Genomic DNA, 16,700 nt, shown 5'->3' with positions numbered 1-16,700 from the left:
TTTGTTCTGCTGACTTCCTATTACTGTTTCTAGTCTCCAGTTGACACTTCTGTGCCCTGCCTCAGTTTAAAATGTATCATTCTGTTTCTGTGCAGAAGAAAGCTCTTATGTATTCCAGTATTCTGTTACAGTCTTTAGCAATGCTATGGTTAAAAATAAAAATTACTGAGAATCTTATGTACCTTCAGGGTTCCCATTGGCCAACCTGGAGTTGTGCAAGGTGCAACTGAATGTAGGATCTCACTGGTGATTTTGTGGAGTAATATCTTTGTTGCGATCCAGACTGCTGAGAATTCCACTACTTTGGAGCAGGATTTTGTGTCTGAACCCAAATGCAAATAAAAAAACCTTATGGATTCTAAAGCTACTGCTTTGGGTTGAATTCTGCTACATTTAGTTCTGGAATCAATTTGAAACCATAGGTGTAATCATACTAGAATATAAACATTGTAAAGAAAATTAAATTATTACACATAACCCTTTTCTAAGTATTTTTTTTCCCACTGTTTTTTAAATATACATAACTAGCATGGTTGGCATATCAGAGTGAGGGGAGGGAATAAATTTCAATGCACTTTTTTTTTTTTTTTTTTACCCTGACGGATCAATTGTGAGAACTTCTAATGTGTTAGCTGACATCTGTGGCCCCCACAGATAGCAGTGCTGATTGTAACCTTATTTGGGGACAAAAGTCCCTGTGTAACTTGCTGGGAGAAGAGTAGTTTAAAATATGTGAACCAGCTTGGCTCAATTTACAGTTTTTTTCCACTCAGAAATATTTCACTTGAAAATAATCACCGGTGAAAATAAGTATCACATATATCAGCTGTAATACTTGGCATGGAAAAGAACGAGTAGGCTTTAAATAACAAAACAAGAGGCTTCAAAATAAATAACTAAATAACTAAAACCCACAGTCACTCCCTCCCCAAGAACCCAGACATCTATATGTTGAAGGATGCAGAAGAGCACTTAACCAGTGATATTTTTTACTCTCTTGTGTACTATATTATAAGAAGAATTAAGCAATCAGTATGCTATTCTGGCAGACGATCCATAAATATGATTAAAATTCCTAGGAGAATAGGGCTTAGATTAGTCCAGTTCTACATTACAAAAGATTTATTAGTGCATGTTGGCATGAACTGCTAATATAATTACAGAGAGTTCCAGTATAAAATGCCTCCACCAATGCTGCTTATGTGGACTTGGTATACAATATAAGGTACAGGATTTAATCTATGTGTAAGCAAGTCATTCTTATCAACTAGTATTTTAAATTGCTGTGTAATTTGTTAAAACAGCTAATGTATAGAGTAGAAAGTATATATATAATAGCCTCTGTTATCTACAGACTTTAGAATATATGGGAGAGTAATGATCAGGATGGCACAGCTTCTTTTCTTTTGTTCTTGTTGATTGCTTTATTGGTGCTTGTTTATCTGTGTTCTGTCTGATGCTTCTCATACTTCTATATCCTATGTGCAGATCACAGTTCTGTCTCATCCTTATTGCTTTAAATTAATCTGCCTCAAGTTCATCCTCTTTTATATGGTGTTTCTGCCATAAACTTTTTTTTTCCTTTAGGTGCAAAACACTCCCATTGTCTTCATTACCTGCTCGTTTTATTTTCTTGATTTTTCTAGAATGTTACTGGCCTTCAAGAACCTGAAGGTTTTCCTTTTGCCTTTTGTGGTTCCCTACAGACCACAGAACTCTGTTCTCTTTTTTCCTGTTAACAACGGCTCTTCCATGATTCTTTTTTAATGAAGACTGCTATCTCTTTCTTTGAATTTGGGTCAAAGAAATTGGCATATCTGTGATCTTGTTCTTGAGCTCTACTTCCTCCTAGCTCTTCTTTTTCTTTCTTTTTTGAACAATAAGTATTTGTTTCTTTCAGCCTAACATTTTTACCATTTGCCATGCACACAACTCTTACCTGTTCCCATTTGTCTGTCTGACTTTGACTTGCAGCTTTCTTCTCTTGCGTTAAGAATTTCTTATATTTTGGTTTCCATGTGGATGACCATCCAACTCTGTAGCTGCCCTGGTGCTGTTTTTCATTTGAACCTTATCATATATACCTAATCAGCTACACACTTAAGTAGGTCACCTCTAAGCACTGTGTTTTCTGAATTTCTTCTCTGTGGTAACTTTTTTTTTTTAATTTTCAACATTTTTATTCTCTCACTTCAAGAATGGGACTTTGTAAAACCTTTTTTTTTTTTGTCAATCTTGACCTCTTTTCTGCTCTTATTTCCTTTATTTCTCTATAACTTCCTCTATCAGCATATCACTTCCTTATAGTCTCTGTTTTTGTTGCTCTTCTCATCTATTTTAATTGTTCTTCTCATCTACGTCCAAACCCTTCTGACAATTCGTGGTCCTGGCTGACTCTCAGTACCCACTTTCTCAGTTCTTAATGCCATCTGCCATGCTGCAGAGATACTGCTGTATATCTCTGGTGGAAATCTTTTGATTCTGCTGACTTTCTAACTTGGAGATTTCTGTAGTTCTAGGATTTTTGTTATGTGATGAGTATTTTTGCTTGCAGTTTTCCCTGTTTTGTATTTTTTATGAACTCTATAGCCCCCCCATTTAAATAATCTATCTCCTGTTGTCTCCATGTAAACTTACTAACATTAACCAACCAACATCAAAATTCGAGCGTCTTCCTTTTTCTGAAACACTGCTCACTTCTGGTTTGTCTCCTGCACTGATATTTATCTCACTAATGTTCATCTTGACTTATACCTGGAAGACTTCCAAGCTAGTTCTCTATTCTCCTCCACTCCATCTGTCTTATCTCCAAGCTTGTATGCTGTATTCTTCACAAAATTTTGTTGGTTTTAAGCATCTGTCACTTTGTTCCTGTCGATTCTCTTTCCAGACTTTGTTTCCTTTTAGGTAAATCTTCCTCTCCCCCTCCTCCTTTTTTTGTTTGTAGGTGTGTTTTTAAATCAAGCAGGAATCCATCCTCAGCCTTTGTAACCTTCACACCTTAATTTTGGATAATGCATCCATAAACATAGTCTTTATGAAGATCTACTGTACTTTTTGTGGTCGACCTCCACTCCAGTTAAATCCAACCTATCTCAGAAAATCTTCTTGTTCCTCAGTGGTCATCTGAACATAATTATGTCACAAACAATTCCAGAGTTTTCTTTACTGATGCATTTTTCTTCCTCTATGCAGCTCTGAGGTCTGACAGTTCTTGTTTGTCCCTGTTGCCGTAATTCACATTAAAGGCCTGCTCATATCAGCACCATGACTATTATGATCTCATCTTCCTGTCTGACTTTAAAACTTAAAACTTTCCTTCACTTGATTAATAGTGTTAATATCATCTTAGCTTATTCCTCTGCCTACATAATTTGCTTTAAAAAGTCTACTCATCTTCCCAAATACAAACTTCAGGTCTTTTAAAAATTGTGTCCTTCTTTCTTTCCCTTCCAGGAGAGGTATTCTATCACATATTTGAATTTTTTGTTTGCTCTGCTGGCAGTACTGGCTTTTATCTATTTATCTACCATTTCTTTGTGCACTTTCTTTTATAGTGCCCTGTCTTCCTCAAAACTATTCTGTAGTCTGTAAAGTTAAGTATGACCTGTTAATGACTGTGTAGCTGGGTTAGTTTGTGCAAATCTTATTACACTTAGGTTGCCATGTATTCTTGTTTGCATGCCTACTGCTTGTCTTCTAAAATATGGCTATTGGTATAGTTATAAACTATTGACTATCACTTCATACATACATTTGCAGTATATATCTTAACAGAGCCCACAAATGCTATTTTTCTTTCTCTGCATGTGAATACATGCATATTTAGTAACAATACTAATACAAAAAAAAAGACAGTTACTTGCAGCTATAAGCGAGGATACTTATGAAGCCAAATACAGACTGGGATATTGTTGTTTGCTAAGTATCTACAATGAGATGGTGCCAAGAAGGGGTCTGTTGTACCCTCCGGTAAGGATTGATAGTAAATGTGAATGGTCCAAGTACCTAGCAGCATATTGTTTAAATAGCAAGGATTTTGTTTTTAAAGTATGATCACTCACCCCACCCCCCCTCCAAAGAAAAAAAAAAAATCAGTCTTAAATAAAAGAAGGAAGTGTTGTGTTGGCAAGGAATGGTATGTAAAGCATCTGTTGATTATTCTTTTTCTTCATTGTGTATGTAATTATTTTTACTTTATAGCAATTTGATGAAATACAAATAATAGTGTGTAATTCAAAAAAATCATTACTTGTGCTGAGCCAGTAAAACTTAGTTTTGAATCGTTTCTGCTGTTTTCTCAAAACACTGAATACTGGAGATATCTAGATTAAAAAGTTTGAAAGGTTAATTGTAATGTGATACTCGTAATCCAGCAAATACATAAGCAAATAGGTAAATACTACGCCTGTTAGATGGATTGAAAAAAATTTTACTTTGGAAAAGTTTCCCCACCACAGCAGGATTTAGTGGCCTTATTAGAAAATTGACATTGAAAATTATGAAGCTCTTCTCTAACAGTAAAACTCCTTTCACATAGAAGTACTGACGTTTTCTTTCTATTGTACAGTAAAATTTTTATGGGAAAAATTATGTAATTTCAATATAAAGCACACTATTAAAGTCGTATCAATTGTTTCTAACTTCTAGCTTGTTTATATTGTCAAATATCTTGACTAAACTAGAATAGCAAGCTCATGGAAGTTGATGTTTAAAAGTGTATTGTATCACGTAAGCAATCTGAAGGAGACTAGTTCTTCGATCTGAGAGGTAAGAACACCAGTTGAACTACTGTTCATAATTTGTACTTACCTTTGGCAGCACATTTCAAATTTCTGAATGTACATCTTGTGCACTTGTGCCATCTAGACTTTTAAAATATACAAATCCCTCATTATTTAGTCTACTATCATGGTCATTGTCCCAGTGCATTTTGCCTGAGTCTTTGATATGAAAATTCTCTCTCCAGTACTATATTTAATTCCTTTAGTTTTCCTGGCATAGATTTGGTATTCAGAAGTGATGCATGAGTAACTTCAAATTAGCTTCGAACTTGGTATCTGAAATCTATTTATTTGCCATGTTTTTTTCAGAATACATCACCAGTTTCATTATCATGCCTCCTTCTTTTCTGCCTTCCTTTTTTTTTTTCCTTTCTTAGTTGCTTCTGCACTGTTTACTGCTTTTTTTTTCTTTCCCTAAAAATCCCTTTATGAATTAACTAGACTTCCTGAACCTTCAGATAACATCATATCTTCAGTAGCTTGGGGGACATTATTTTTAATCTTCTTTGTGAGTAGTTATTTCTAACTGTGGCTGTATAGACAGTCATAGAAAGTTCATTTCAGTTAGGAAAAGTGTGCATTTGCATGCAGCAGGACATTTCTGGGTGATAAAAATCTGTGGTTTTCAATCACATCAATTACAGTTGCCTTGATTAAAAAAAAAAAAAAAGCACTCATGACAAAAAAATTATGTAGAACAAGCTGAATCTCCAGAGACAAAAAGCACCTGAATTTTCGTCTAATGTTCTTTCCTAAAGAGGTCTAAAGATGTGGAGCTTCTTGGGCAGGTCCAGAGGTGGACTAGGAAGATGACCAGAGGCCTGAAGCTGCTCTCTTATGAAGACAGGCTGAGGGAGCTGAGCTTGTTCATTTTGGAGAGGAGAAGGCTTCGGGAGACCTTATTGCAGCCTTCCAGTACTTAACAGGAACTTATAATCAGGAGAGAGGCAGACTTTTTACATGCTCTGATAGTGAAAGGACAAGATAGAATGGTTTTACACTAAAAGAGGAGGGATTTAAGATTAGAAAATTAGGGAGAAATGTTTCACTCAGAGAGTGGTGAGATGCTGGAGCAGGTTGCCCAGAGATATTTGGGTGCCCCATCCCTGGAGGTGTTCAAGGCCAGGTTGGATGGGGCCTTGAGCAGCCTGATCTGGTGCCTGATTTAGTGGCTGGAAATCCTGCCCACATGACGCGGGGTTGGAACTGGGTGATCTTTAAGATCCCATCCAACCCAAGCCGTTTTATGATTCTACGATTCTGTGATTCTATGTGGATGATTTAGGGACTGTTCAGACTAAACCCTACACTGGAATTCATACATTTTGGATGAGATAGATTGGTAGAAAGACTTGTTAGTTGTCTTCAGGAAGTTATTCACTACTTTCAGTCTAAACGAAAAAAGACAACAAAACAAAGCCTTTTCAGCTTTGAGAGCTTTGATCTCTAATCGGTATAGTTCAATCTTTTTTCTCTTCTGGAGAAAGATGATATAGAAGACACCCCCTGAAGAACCACAAGGAGTCCAGTTTAATCTCTGGGCCTGCAACAGAAAATTGTATGGTACTCTAAGTTCATTTTTTTCCTGACAATAGATGAGAAGAAGACAATCTTATTTTTAACACTTTTTAATTAGATTTGGTTCAGTCAGATTACCTCCACTACTCATATAATAACAATATTATTAGCATTGGCAAACTTATTAGGAAGGTTAGAAATAAGTTTGGCCCGTAAGAATGTTCACAGTCAATCAGTCTAATAGTCCATTTAGTTTACTATCCCGTCTCTTCAGATAGTCTCAATCAAACTATCTTGCAAAAAAAAAAAAAAAAAAAAAAAAAGCGCTTCAGTCTATATTTAGCATACATTTGTATGTAAAAGATAAAGATTCCAGACTTACCATGCTTTTCTTGCTATAAATGAATGGAAAAAATCCTCTCAATCCTCTCTCCTAGTGTTGCAGTTTCTGTAGAAACAGGTCCTGATAACTTGGTCATGACCTCCTTTCTTGTTTGTGCTTGCTACTTCCACATGAGTAGCTGCTGCTGGAAGACTGCCTGCTATGATTCTTCTCCATGAGCTATTTCTAAGGAAAGAAGTCTGGATACATGTCATTGAGAGACACCTCAATTTTCTGAGGCTGAAAGCAGGACCTTTGAAATGAGAAGTGTATTCAACTTAAAACCCAGTATATCTTACTGCTGATTAAGAATTTAGAAATTGAAACAATTTACGTTTTACCATTTGCTATCCAGGAGCAAATACCTTATTGCACAGTGGGATACACTTAGCATGTTTAACTTGTAACTACACCTAAATAGTTCTGTTATCCTGGCTATATCCTCACCTGGCATCAAGCCAAGAGGGAGCCCAGACAAGCAGAAAGTAAATCTGATTTAGCCCTTAGATAAAGTCTTCACATCCGTTCTTACGCTTTTGGAGTTTTCCGTAGTAGTTGACATAGCCATTGCTATGAAACAAAAAAAGATTTCAGCTAATGGGACTGCATTAGGATGACATAAGATATTCAAATAACTGCAGAGGAAAACTTGAATTCTGTGTTGTTCCCACCTCAATAACTTACAAGTATTTTGACACTGTAGTAAAGAAAAATAGGAAGAAAAGGGAATCAAATTTCTGTCACAGAGATGTGATCCAGCTTCTATAACCCTTCACTAGCAGCAAGGAGCACTGTCTTTTATTTATTCAGAGGTCTTTCTGAGACTAGCAATTGATTAAATATTAGCTTACAAACTCAGCAGATGTGATGTGAAAGGAGGGAAGGGAGGGGAAAAGGTAAGGGAATCTTAAGTAGGCAGAGAATGTTCAAAGGAACACAATTACTCCAAGGGTCTTGTTCAGATTTTGTAAGACTCTCACATTATTTAGACATTACTGATAATTTTACTCTAAGGCATACAAAAGATGGCAAATACAATTGCAATTAAATGCAAATGTTCAAAATAAGTACCAGAATCCAGAAAGAACTTAACAGCTCACTACTTCATTACTATATCCATTGTTCTAACAACTCTTTTTTCTGTCTCCTCCCCAATCCCTCCCCTTCTTTTCTGGTGGGTGAGTGAAGGCAGGAAAAGTGGGGCATCTGTGTATTAATGCAATAAATAAATGTATTATTTTATCTTCATTATTGTTTATTTACATCTTTAAATAGAAATCTCGTCTTCAGTTGCATAGTTATATGAAGAACATATGTAGCAAAGTAACATATTTGCCTTGCAAATGCATTAAGTGGATTTCTTGTTTATTATAAGAAAGAAGATTCTTTGTCAAATAATAAGGAAATATTTTAGTGTTTATGAATTCATTTATGCACTGGTGCATAGTGGCTTGATAGTGCATAATGTATATAACCAGCACAAGATGTGTCAATGTAGATAAACACAGGAATTATGTGTTAGTGAGCATTTACTTGTCTCAGCCTGCTTTGTTTTAATTGTGTGTGTTTTCTGCCTGTGTACAGTTGCATTAGATTTATAACAACAGTATGTGCTTAGATTTAATGTCTGAAATGATTATCTATGTGTATATGTTACAGGAATAGCATTACTGTATTAAAAGTGTGTTCAGTCTCAGGTCAATAGCAGACCAGTTCTTTGGATCCAGTGCTTCATGCAATTTTTAGCAGTGCTGCAGAAGATAGTACTTCTCTATCGAGTCATACTAAACAGTTCTTGAATTCTATAAAAAGAGAAAAAAGAAGAGGGGAAAAAGAGACAACTAAAGATGCTCTTATGCATATGACATGCAGCCTTGAGCAAGATACAAATCTGGAATGAAAAAATCTGGAATTATTTTTAAAAAATAATTCTTTAGACCTTACAGAATAGATGTTATTATATTATGTGTGTTTTGATGGGTCTTCCTTGATAGATTGTTAGAAGGGAAAAGGATGATATAGTACAGCTGGTGGAATGGAAAGACGAATATTTCATAAGAAAAATAAAATTCAGTGTCCTTTCCACTTCAACAGATTGTTAAATATGATTATAAGTAATAGAAGCAATTAAATAGTAATATTCAAAACAAGTTGTTTTTTTCTTCTCTTGTCTTTGGAAAGAGAAAAGAATTACAGCATCTAAATTGTGGGCATACACGTGCATTAAATCTATTTTGTGTGACTGTGCCTACTCAAGGACAATTTGAAGGACAAGGCTGAACATGGCCATCACCAGTGATTTGTCTTCTACAACAGGGAGGCATGCATCTACATATTTTTTTTTTTTTTTAATCTTTTAGGTTAATTGTCTTTGCAAGATTTCCTCTGTGTGTTCTTGGCAGCTCTTGAGTTCAAATAACTCACTTTTCTTTATCTGTGTTAATGTCACCTTTATGAAATGACAAGCTGAACATAACCAAAATGATTATAAAAATAGATATGTCACATAATGTGTCTGAAATAATTACAACACAATGAGATATATAAATAATATGATGCTGGAATCTTCAGACTGGGAAGGCAATCAAGATGTGTATATGATGCCTGGATAAATGTTTAGAGTCTCGCTACAGATCACAGAAAAGGTGAACACACAAGGTTTCTATGGCTAGCTTCATGGCAAAATATATAAACTAAAATTAATATATTAAAATTCCATCTCCAAAGGATATAAATACTGATAATATAAAGTAACAAAGGTTATTTTATGTTACAGCTTTCTATTGTTTATAGGAGTGCAGTTTTTAATATAATATGCAGTGTTTAATATTCTGACAGGCATTCCTTAGTTCCATATGGCATTTGAGAATTATGTAGGTTGTCTAATCGTCAATAAGTGGCTTATTTAGAGGAGTAATTAATACCACGATTATTTTCCTTATGAGTCAGCACATGTGTCACAGGCATAATTTCTACTGTGGAAAAAAATAAAGATGGCTTTGGCTATGCCATATATTTTACAGAATGGTGAAAAAGCGTTCTTGGTTATGTTGCAATTTTTACTATGAGTGTATTAGGAATTTAATTAAGAATGGAAAGGATTTTAAATGAAAGTTTGAAAGTCCCAAAGAATTTTCTGGAATACCAATACTCTTTATAACTGACTTTTTTTCCTATTTCAAATAAAAGTAATCATCCAGTTTACTGAAAACTGTGACCAAAAATCATAGAAGGAAAATAAAAGTAGCCATGTGTGAAGAAAATTTAGATAAGAAGAAGGATAAAAAGAAAAAGAAATAACTTCTAGGTTTTGCTTGCCTGAAATATATTAGCACCATATATACCAGTAGAACAGAGTATCAAGGGAAGGACAGCAAGACGTTTCTTGTGGCTATTTAACATTTTTTAAATTGGCATGTATATTTATTGTTAAACCATTATCTTATTTACTGTAGCACAGATGATATTCAGTAAATGTTTGTGCAATATTCAGATGGGTTTTATGCTATATGCGAGTGTCTTTTAAGACCATGCATTTTCCTTTTTTAGTAAATAAATATAAGACATCTGTGTATTATCACCAAGATTAACCTATGCTATTGTTATCCAGATTATAACAAATACATCCTAATTCCACCATCCAGAAATATCTTGAAGTTCTACAGGTGTATGCATCTACCTTAGCACCTAGCATATTTTAAAGTATTTCTCATATGCCTCTGCATGGATACATCTTTGAAAGAAGTTAGTTTCCTCTTCTTTTCACTCAGTCATCTATCTTATAACAGAAATATTATTGAGTATTGAAGGCTTGTACAATTTATAAGTGTAACTAAAAATCACCAACACATATCTACTATAAAGTGATAATTCTTTGCTTTTCTGAATGTCATTTCTCCATTAATTAAAATGATCAGAGGAGTGGAAGGGCACTTCAGGCGTTTGTTACAGGTTTCTAAACCATGAAGCTTTTTGTTCCTTCTCACCATTATACTTAGAAGTACTAGCAATAGTTGCGGCCTCCCTTTATAGTCTGTTACACAGGTTGTTGATCTAAGGGTAGAAAATCTGTATTCCTAGCACTCATCAGGACCTTCAGTCTTCATGACCACATACAAAAAATAGAAATCAAATGTATTTAAGACAGTTTATTTCCTTTTAATTTTGTTCAAATATAAGTAACTTTACATAAGTATTTCAGTGTAAAAATGTGTGGTTGCAATGCAAATGGTGCAGAGTTATCGCTCTATTGCCTGCTGTTCTATACTTACCAATACGTTCAAACTTCTACTATAAAGAAACAAAAATAGTAATGGCTGTATTTATAAGATTTTTTTTCATTAGAATAGATTTTTCCTGTGAGGTATGTGCAGTGGATGCTGCTGCGTGGTGAAAGTCATTTCATTGTTCATTTGGAAAATGCAAAAGGTGAAATCCTGAGCTGAGTAGAGTTGCTGAGCCCTGGTCTCTAAGGAGCTTGTGGTTTCCGCCTTAATGCCTCAGCTTTTTCTTACCCTTTTATTCCAGATACGCTATTTGTTCTGCTTACCTTGTGTGTTTGCAGATATTTTACTGTTTCAGGGAAATTGTTTTCTGCCTACATTTTAGGTAAACCATTCTGTGATAACACAGAATATTAACAAATATAATTCAAAGGAGAAAAAGGTTAGGTTATTTGTAAATATGTGGCAAGTTTATTGCATTCTGATTGCAGCTCCAGAGAAATGCAATTCCACTGGCTTCTTTTAGTGTTGGTCTTGGATTAGACCAAAATAAAGTGAACTCAATGTATTTGTTTATGTCATAACCTTTTCTCAGTCAGTTGTCATAGCTCTGCACAAGGTATTCTTATAATTTGATGTTATGTTTAGAAAAAAGAGTCTAAATATTGATTTTTACCAATCTGTGGTTTCCTGTCATCTCTTCACGCACATATACTGTGCACATTACTAAACTAAATGACTTAGCACTCCTGTAGTGCTTTACAGTTTTTTTTTAAATGCTGTATGAATATTAATTATGGCACAGAGCAAACCAGTGAGGAAGGTAGATGCATAAGTATTATTGTCCCTATTTTACAGATGAGGAAACTGGGGCACTGAGATTAAGTGACTTTCCCAACACATCAAGTCAGTGGCAGATCCAGGATTAGCACTTAGGGACTTTCTGGATCCCTCTCTCATGCTTTAAACAGTAGACCACAGTGTTCACTGGACTCAGCAAGCAACTGATCACAATAATGGACAGTTCCAAGGACTCATACCTGGTCAGTGTGTCCATAAATTTGTTTGCAGACTGCTCCAGTAGTTCAATATGGCTTAAACACCAAAGTACTAGCAGATTTGTGCATCATGTAACATTTCTGACCTTCATCATATTCAAATAGGGGGAATGGAAGAAGCAGCAGAATTCTGACATAAACATGGGAAGATTATGAAAAACATTTAGTCCTCATGCTCTGCTCTGATCACACTGAAACTGGTGGACAAAACTGCAGTGAAGTCATGGCTTTCATATACTTAGAGGATATTAGTGTGGATGGTGGTGGCTGCTTGATACATGAAAGGTCACCCAGAACATGCATTTCATTTTTCATGACTGTCTAATAGTTCTTCTTGTCTATACTTTCAGTTTCTTATTACAACATTTAATAATATCTTAGTTTTCGTGCCACCCTAATAGAAAGCAGAGCATTACCAAATGAAGTTAAGTTTCTAGTCTCTAATCATCATGTGAAAGCGTACAGAATCTGCCATAATTATTACTTGTATTGCTATAGTGCTTGCCTCAAAATGGGATTAGTTGTGCTAAACTACTAGTGAGCCCTTCACTTCCTTATCCCTTTCTCCAAGAAGGCAGCACAGAAATCACAGAAATTACGTTTGGACTAAATACAATATGACTCTTGTACCATTAAATGCAAGATGGCTTTCATACTGCTCCCTGGGAAGTGAGAGTGCACAGTGCAAGGCTTGTTTAATTGGACTTTGCTCAGAGTTTGACAAGTGAATTGGCAACAACATAAAACTCCCAATTAAGCTGTTTTTCCCTGTAATATTAATGGAATAAACCCACTTCTGAGAATGAGGCAAGGCTGAGACTTGCTGTGATATTACAGGAAGAGGAGGCAGAGAAGGAAGAGATTGCCAGAAGCTGAAAATTGAACACATGGGAAAGGAGAAGTCAAAGTGTATGAGCATATTTTGATAAATATTAATGAATTAGTTTGTATATAGTTTAGTTAGATGATCTGTTAAGCTTTAAATTTCCCTGTAATTTAATATTCTCCCTGTTACAGAAATTCCCCTAAATTTACTTCCATAATGCCTTTTCAGTAACAGCAAAATGGTGGCTATGACTTACACTAGAATAGCACTACTTCTGACATGGCTGTAATACCTGGCCTTTGGCATCCTGTCTATCCATTCACCCACGGGCATGGCATTGTGCCAGCCTGCCCCACATGCGTGGTGAAGTCTAACTTCTTAAAATAATGGATTAATGTTACCTAATACTATCAGATTGTTTGTGTGATATAGTGCCGTGATGCATCTTAATATGTTTTTAGTAAATTCTAAATTATTGAAAGACAAAACAGTTTGAATAGAAAGCCTTTTCTCTATGTCAGACTTTAGTAATGAACTATTATCTACTAGAAAGCTGTAATAAAGATAACTGTAATGCTCTCCGTCTCTTTCTTTAGCAGCCCAGATGCTTGGTGCTGACACATTCCTAGGATTTTTCTATATAAGATAGCTACAGCATGACAGCTATTTTTAAAAAAGAGAGAAGCCTGAAACAAAAAACTTAGATCCAGAATTTATGACATCTAGCTCTAGATGTGAATCTTTTTGCCTAGGGCATCTGCTCTTTAAGGAGAGGTGCTCATGTAGTTTAATTTATTGTATGTTCTATTGCACTCTATATATAGAAGTATATTTAGCATGTAACTCTGGTAATTCAAATCCCTTGCTTCAGACTTCCATTAAGATACCAATTTTGTATATAGAAATCATGCAGTTCTGGTTCTAATATCACTTACTAAAAGCCTTCCACTAATGAGAAATATGTATTCATGATATATTAACTGGTGGTTTTGTGTAGTTAATCCTTTTTTTTTTCTTCATCATTATTTACTGGAAGCCACTCTGGATCGCTTTGTGAATTACAGGCTTTATTTATTTATTTATTTATTTTAAAACAATTGGTGATGTTAGGCTTCTAGCAAAGCCAACTTGTGGTTTCGCACAGCAGCCAGTGCCTTGTTGCTGGTTTGCTCCCAAAACATTTCTGTACTGAGAGAATTATGATACTTTTGCGTGCCTGAGGTGACTGAAATGACTAATTTCTATTGCTCTTTTTAGTTAGAGTACAATTCATGACATAGTACATTTAGAGTACAATAGAGAATACATTTAAGATGCATGTATGACCACAATAAAAACTGAGCATAAAATGAGTTCCTGAGGAAAAAGAGATTTTTTTTGTTTTATGCTGTTAGTGTATGGTGTTTGCCTTCGTTATAACTGCAGCTTGGTTTTTGTAAAGAAAAGCAAAAACTTTGCAAGTTGTCAATAAGTGTAGCCTCTTGTTTTCATAGTATTAATGCTTTTTTTCTCATCATATTGCATCTGAATATCATTCTCTAGCTTTGCCAAAGTATAAGGATTGTTATTGCTAATAATTTGGGAATTCTGCTTAGAGCTCAGTGTATTTCCTAGTATGTAAACAAAAATACATATACAATCTCTTTCTTCAAGAACACAAGAATAAAGCTATCTCAGCCAGACATTTCTATTCTCAGTTCTTTCATTGCCTATCGACTCATTTTTTTTGTAGTTCACAGTAACTGCAGTTTACTCATCATCTTGCATGTTTTAAAACTTCTTTATGCCAAAATTAGCTGTAATCATACCTCAGTAAAAAAACTGACATAAGGAATAGACTTTAATAATGAAAATGAAGTTCTTAAAAACTTTTGATTTCTGAGTTGAAAGAGTAAATAAGTAAATAGTAAACATATCTTTGTTTCATAGTACTCTTCAGACTTGCTAACAGATTCCTAATGGGAAGCAGCTTACCTGTACTTTTTTCTGTTTGCAGAGAAATGATGAAGAAGCTGTTGTGGATAGAGGTGGAACTCGCTCCATTCTCAAAACTCATTTTGAAAAGGAAGATCTAGAAGGTGAGAGATTATTTTTGTATGTATTACATTATCTCTTTCTTGTGAGAGTTCTGAAACTCAGTTCTAATATGTAAACTTATTGATTGGAGGATTTAAAAGTGTATGGGAGAGTAGAATCTCATCAGTTATTTTAGAAAGAGAAATAAAAAGAGAATTTTCTCACTGTAATGTTCAAATACAGACAATGGTGGAAATTTATTAGTTTTCACAGTGCTCTATCATCAAGTCCTACAAATAAACATGTATGGATTTAGCAAGTCTTTACCTTGAAATTTCCAAAAACACAAATGCAAGTAGGACAGATGATTTAGCAGCAGCGGGCCACTCTGGAAGTAATGTCTCCTATTTTATTACTCTTGTGCGTGACATCAGAGGCAAATGTCAGTGGTATGGCAGTAGAACCTTCCCACCAATATTCCATTGTTGTTGCTATGTGACAGATGGAAGCAGAGGGACAGTCTGACAAAATGGTGCCTGACATGGAAGTGTATATGAAGCAAAGGTCTGTAATGGAATTCCTCTGTATGGAAAAAATTACACCCCTTGACTTTCATTGATGCTTGCTGAATGTTTATAGAGACCAAACAGTGAATGTGAGCAAAGTGAGGTGGGTAGGTGGTGCATTTCAGCAGTGGTGACAGTGATGTGAAAGACAAGCCATGTTCCAGATAGCCATGCAGATTTTTACAAGTGCAGCATGCAGGCTCTTGTTCATTGCTGGTGAAAATGCATAGCCAATAGTGGTGACTATGCTGAGAATTAGTGTTCTTTAGCAGAGAATTTGCTCTGTCAAATAATGTTACTGTGCTCTTTGTATCTGTTGTAGTTTCTGTGGAAACAAATACGAGGCATTACTTTTTGGAGCAACCTACGTGTATTTATAATGTCTTCTATTCTTACTTTACGATCCTCCTGTAGTTGCCTAGCCACATCTTGTGCTGAACAAAAACATACTGGAGTGTCACAGATGAGACAGATACTTCATGATATACACTGCAGAAACAATGCAGAAATCACATACCTAATGAACCATCTAAGCGTGTAGAAGAAGGCAAGTCAGTTTATGATATTGGTTCAGATATCTCTGAATCAGTCGGATTATTCTTGTTACGAGTGCTCTTCTGCTTCAGTATTGAGATGTGTGACCGCTAAGTCATAATTATTGGATGACATTGAATTTCTGTTGCAGATAGGATATCCCACTTTAGAGGCTGGAACTTGTTGATTTTAATTGTTAGCTTCTTGTGGTGGGGCCTTGAAGGTCCTTGACTTTGTCACAAGGAGGCCCATGAACTAGCTAAAAAGAAATGCTAAGATCTAGGATGTGTTTTTATATTGTACATCTAAAGAGTTAACTGCCTCAGATCCAAAGAGAGTTGTCATTGTTAGTACATGAACCCTAGCTTTCTAAATGGGTTCCCTTGATTAATTCAGTTGATCCTCATGATTTATTTTCTTTTTTTTCTCTCTGCCTGTATGAATTTTGCATTCTGTGCTGCACAGTGGCCATATTGGTGGTGATGTCATATAAACATCAATATGACAGAGGGCAATGCTGTTATTGCTTACTGCTTCCCTTAGCAGTGCCTTAAAATGCAGACATTGCTTCAGTTTAAAAGGGGTCTGTCTTTTGTTAATCTGTGTGAAGGAGTCTCACAGAACAATATCACTTAAGTGTAGCATGTACAAGGTCAGTGCCCCTCTGTTCAGTTCCGGGCAAGTCTGAGCCTGTGCAAAAGTAGAGTTTCCTGCCTCAGATCTCAAGTAGGATATTTTCAGGGGGGCACATAGAGTTTTGATGTCTCTAGAGACTGCTAGTGTGTCAGACTTG

General features: G+C 35.4%; 1 protein-coding gene and 1 long non-coding RNA gene across 7 annotated transcripts in view; one reads left to right on the top strand and one right to left on the bottom strand.

Annotated features, from left to right (window-relative positions):
• Window positions 1-16,700, top strand: part of SLC4A10 (solute carrier family 4 member 10) — a 180,236-nt gene that overhangs the window by 67,957 nt on the left and 95,579 nt on the right. For all 6 annotated transcript variants that reach the window (XM_021399397.1, XM_021399394.1, XM_021399398.1 and 3 more), the window contains exon 2: window positions 14,788-14,869. In XM_021399397.1, the coding sequence (XP_021255072.1) occupies window positions 14,788-14,869 (82 nt within the window). The remainder of the gene's footprint in view (window positions 1-14,787; window positions 14,870-16,700) is intronic.
• LOC110399926 lies at window positions 6,214-15,265 on the bottom strand. Its single transcript, XR_002439459.1, has 4 exons — window positions 15,135-15,265; window positions 14,766-14,862; window positions 6,685-6,884; window positions 6,214-6,327 (listed from the first exon to the last, which is right to left on the bottom strand). It is a non-coding gene; the product is annotated as an uncharacterized LOC110399926 (long non-coding RNA).

Source organism: Numida meleagris, chromosome 5 (assembly GCF_002078875.1).
Source record: "Numida meleagris isolate 19003 breed g44 Domestic line chromosome 5, NumMel1.0, whole genome shotgun sequence".
Classification (NCBI taxonomy): domain Eukaryota; kingdom Metazoa; phylum Chordata; class Aves; order Galliformes; family Numididae; genus Numida; species Numida meleagris.
Note: the sequence above shows the minus strand (reverse complement) of the source record. Positions and strands in the feature narration are given on the sequence as shown.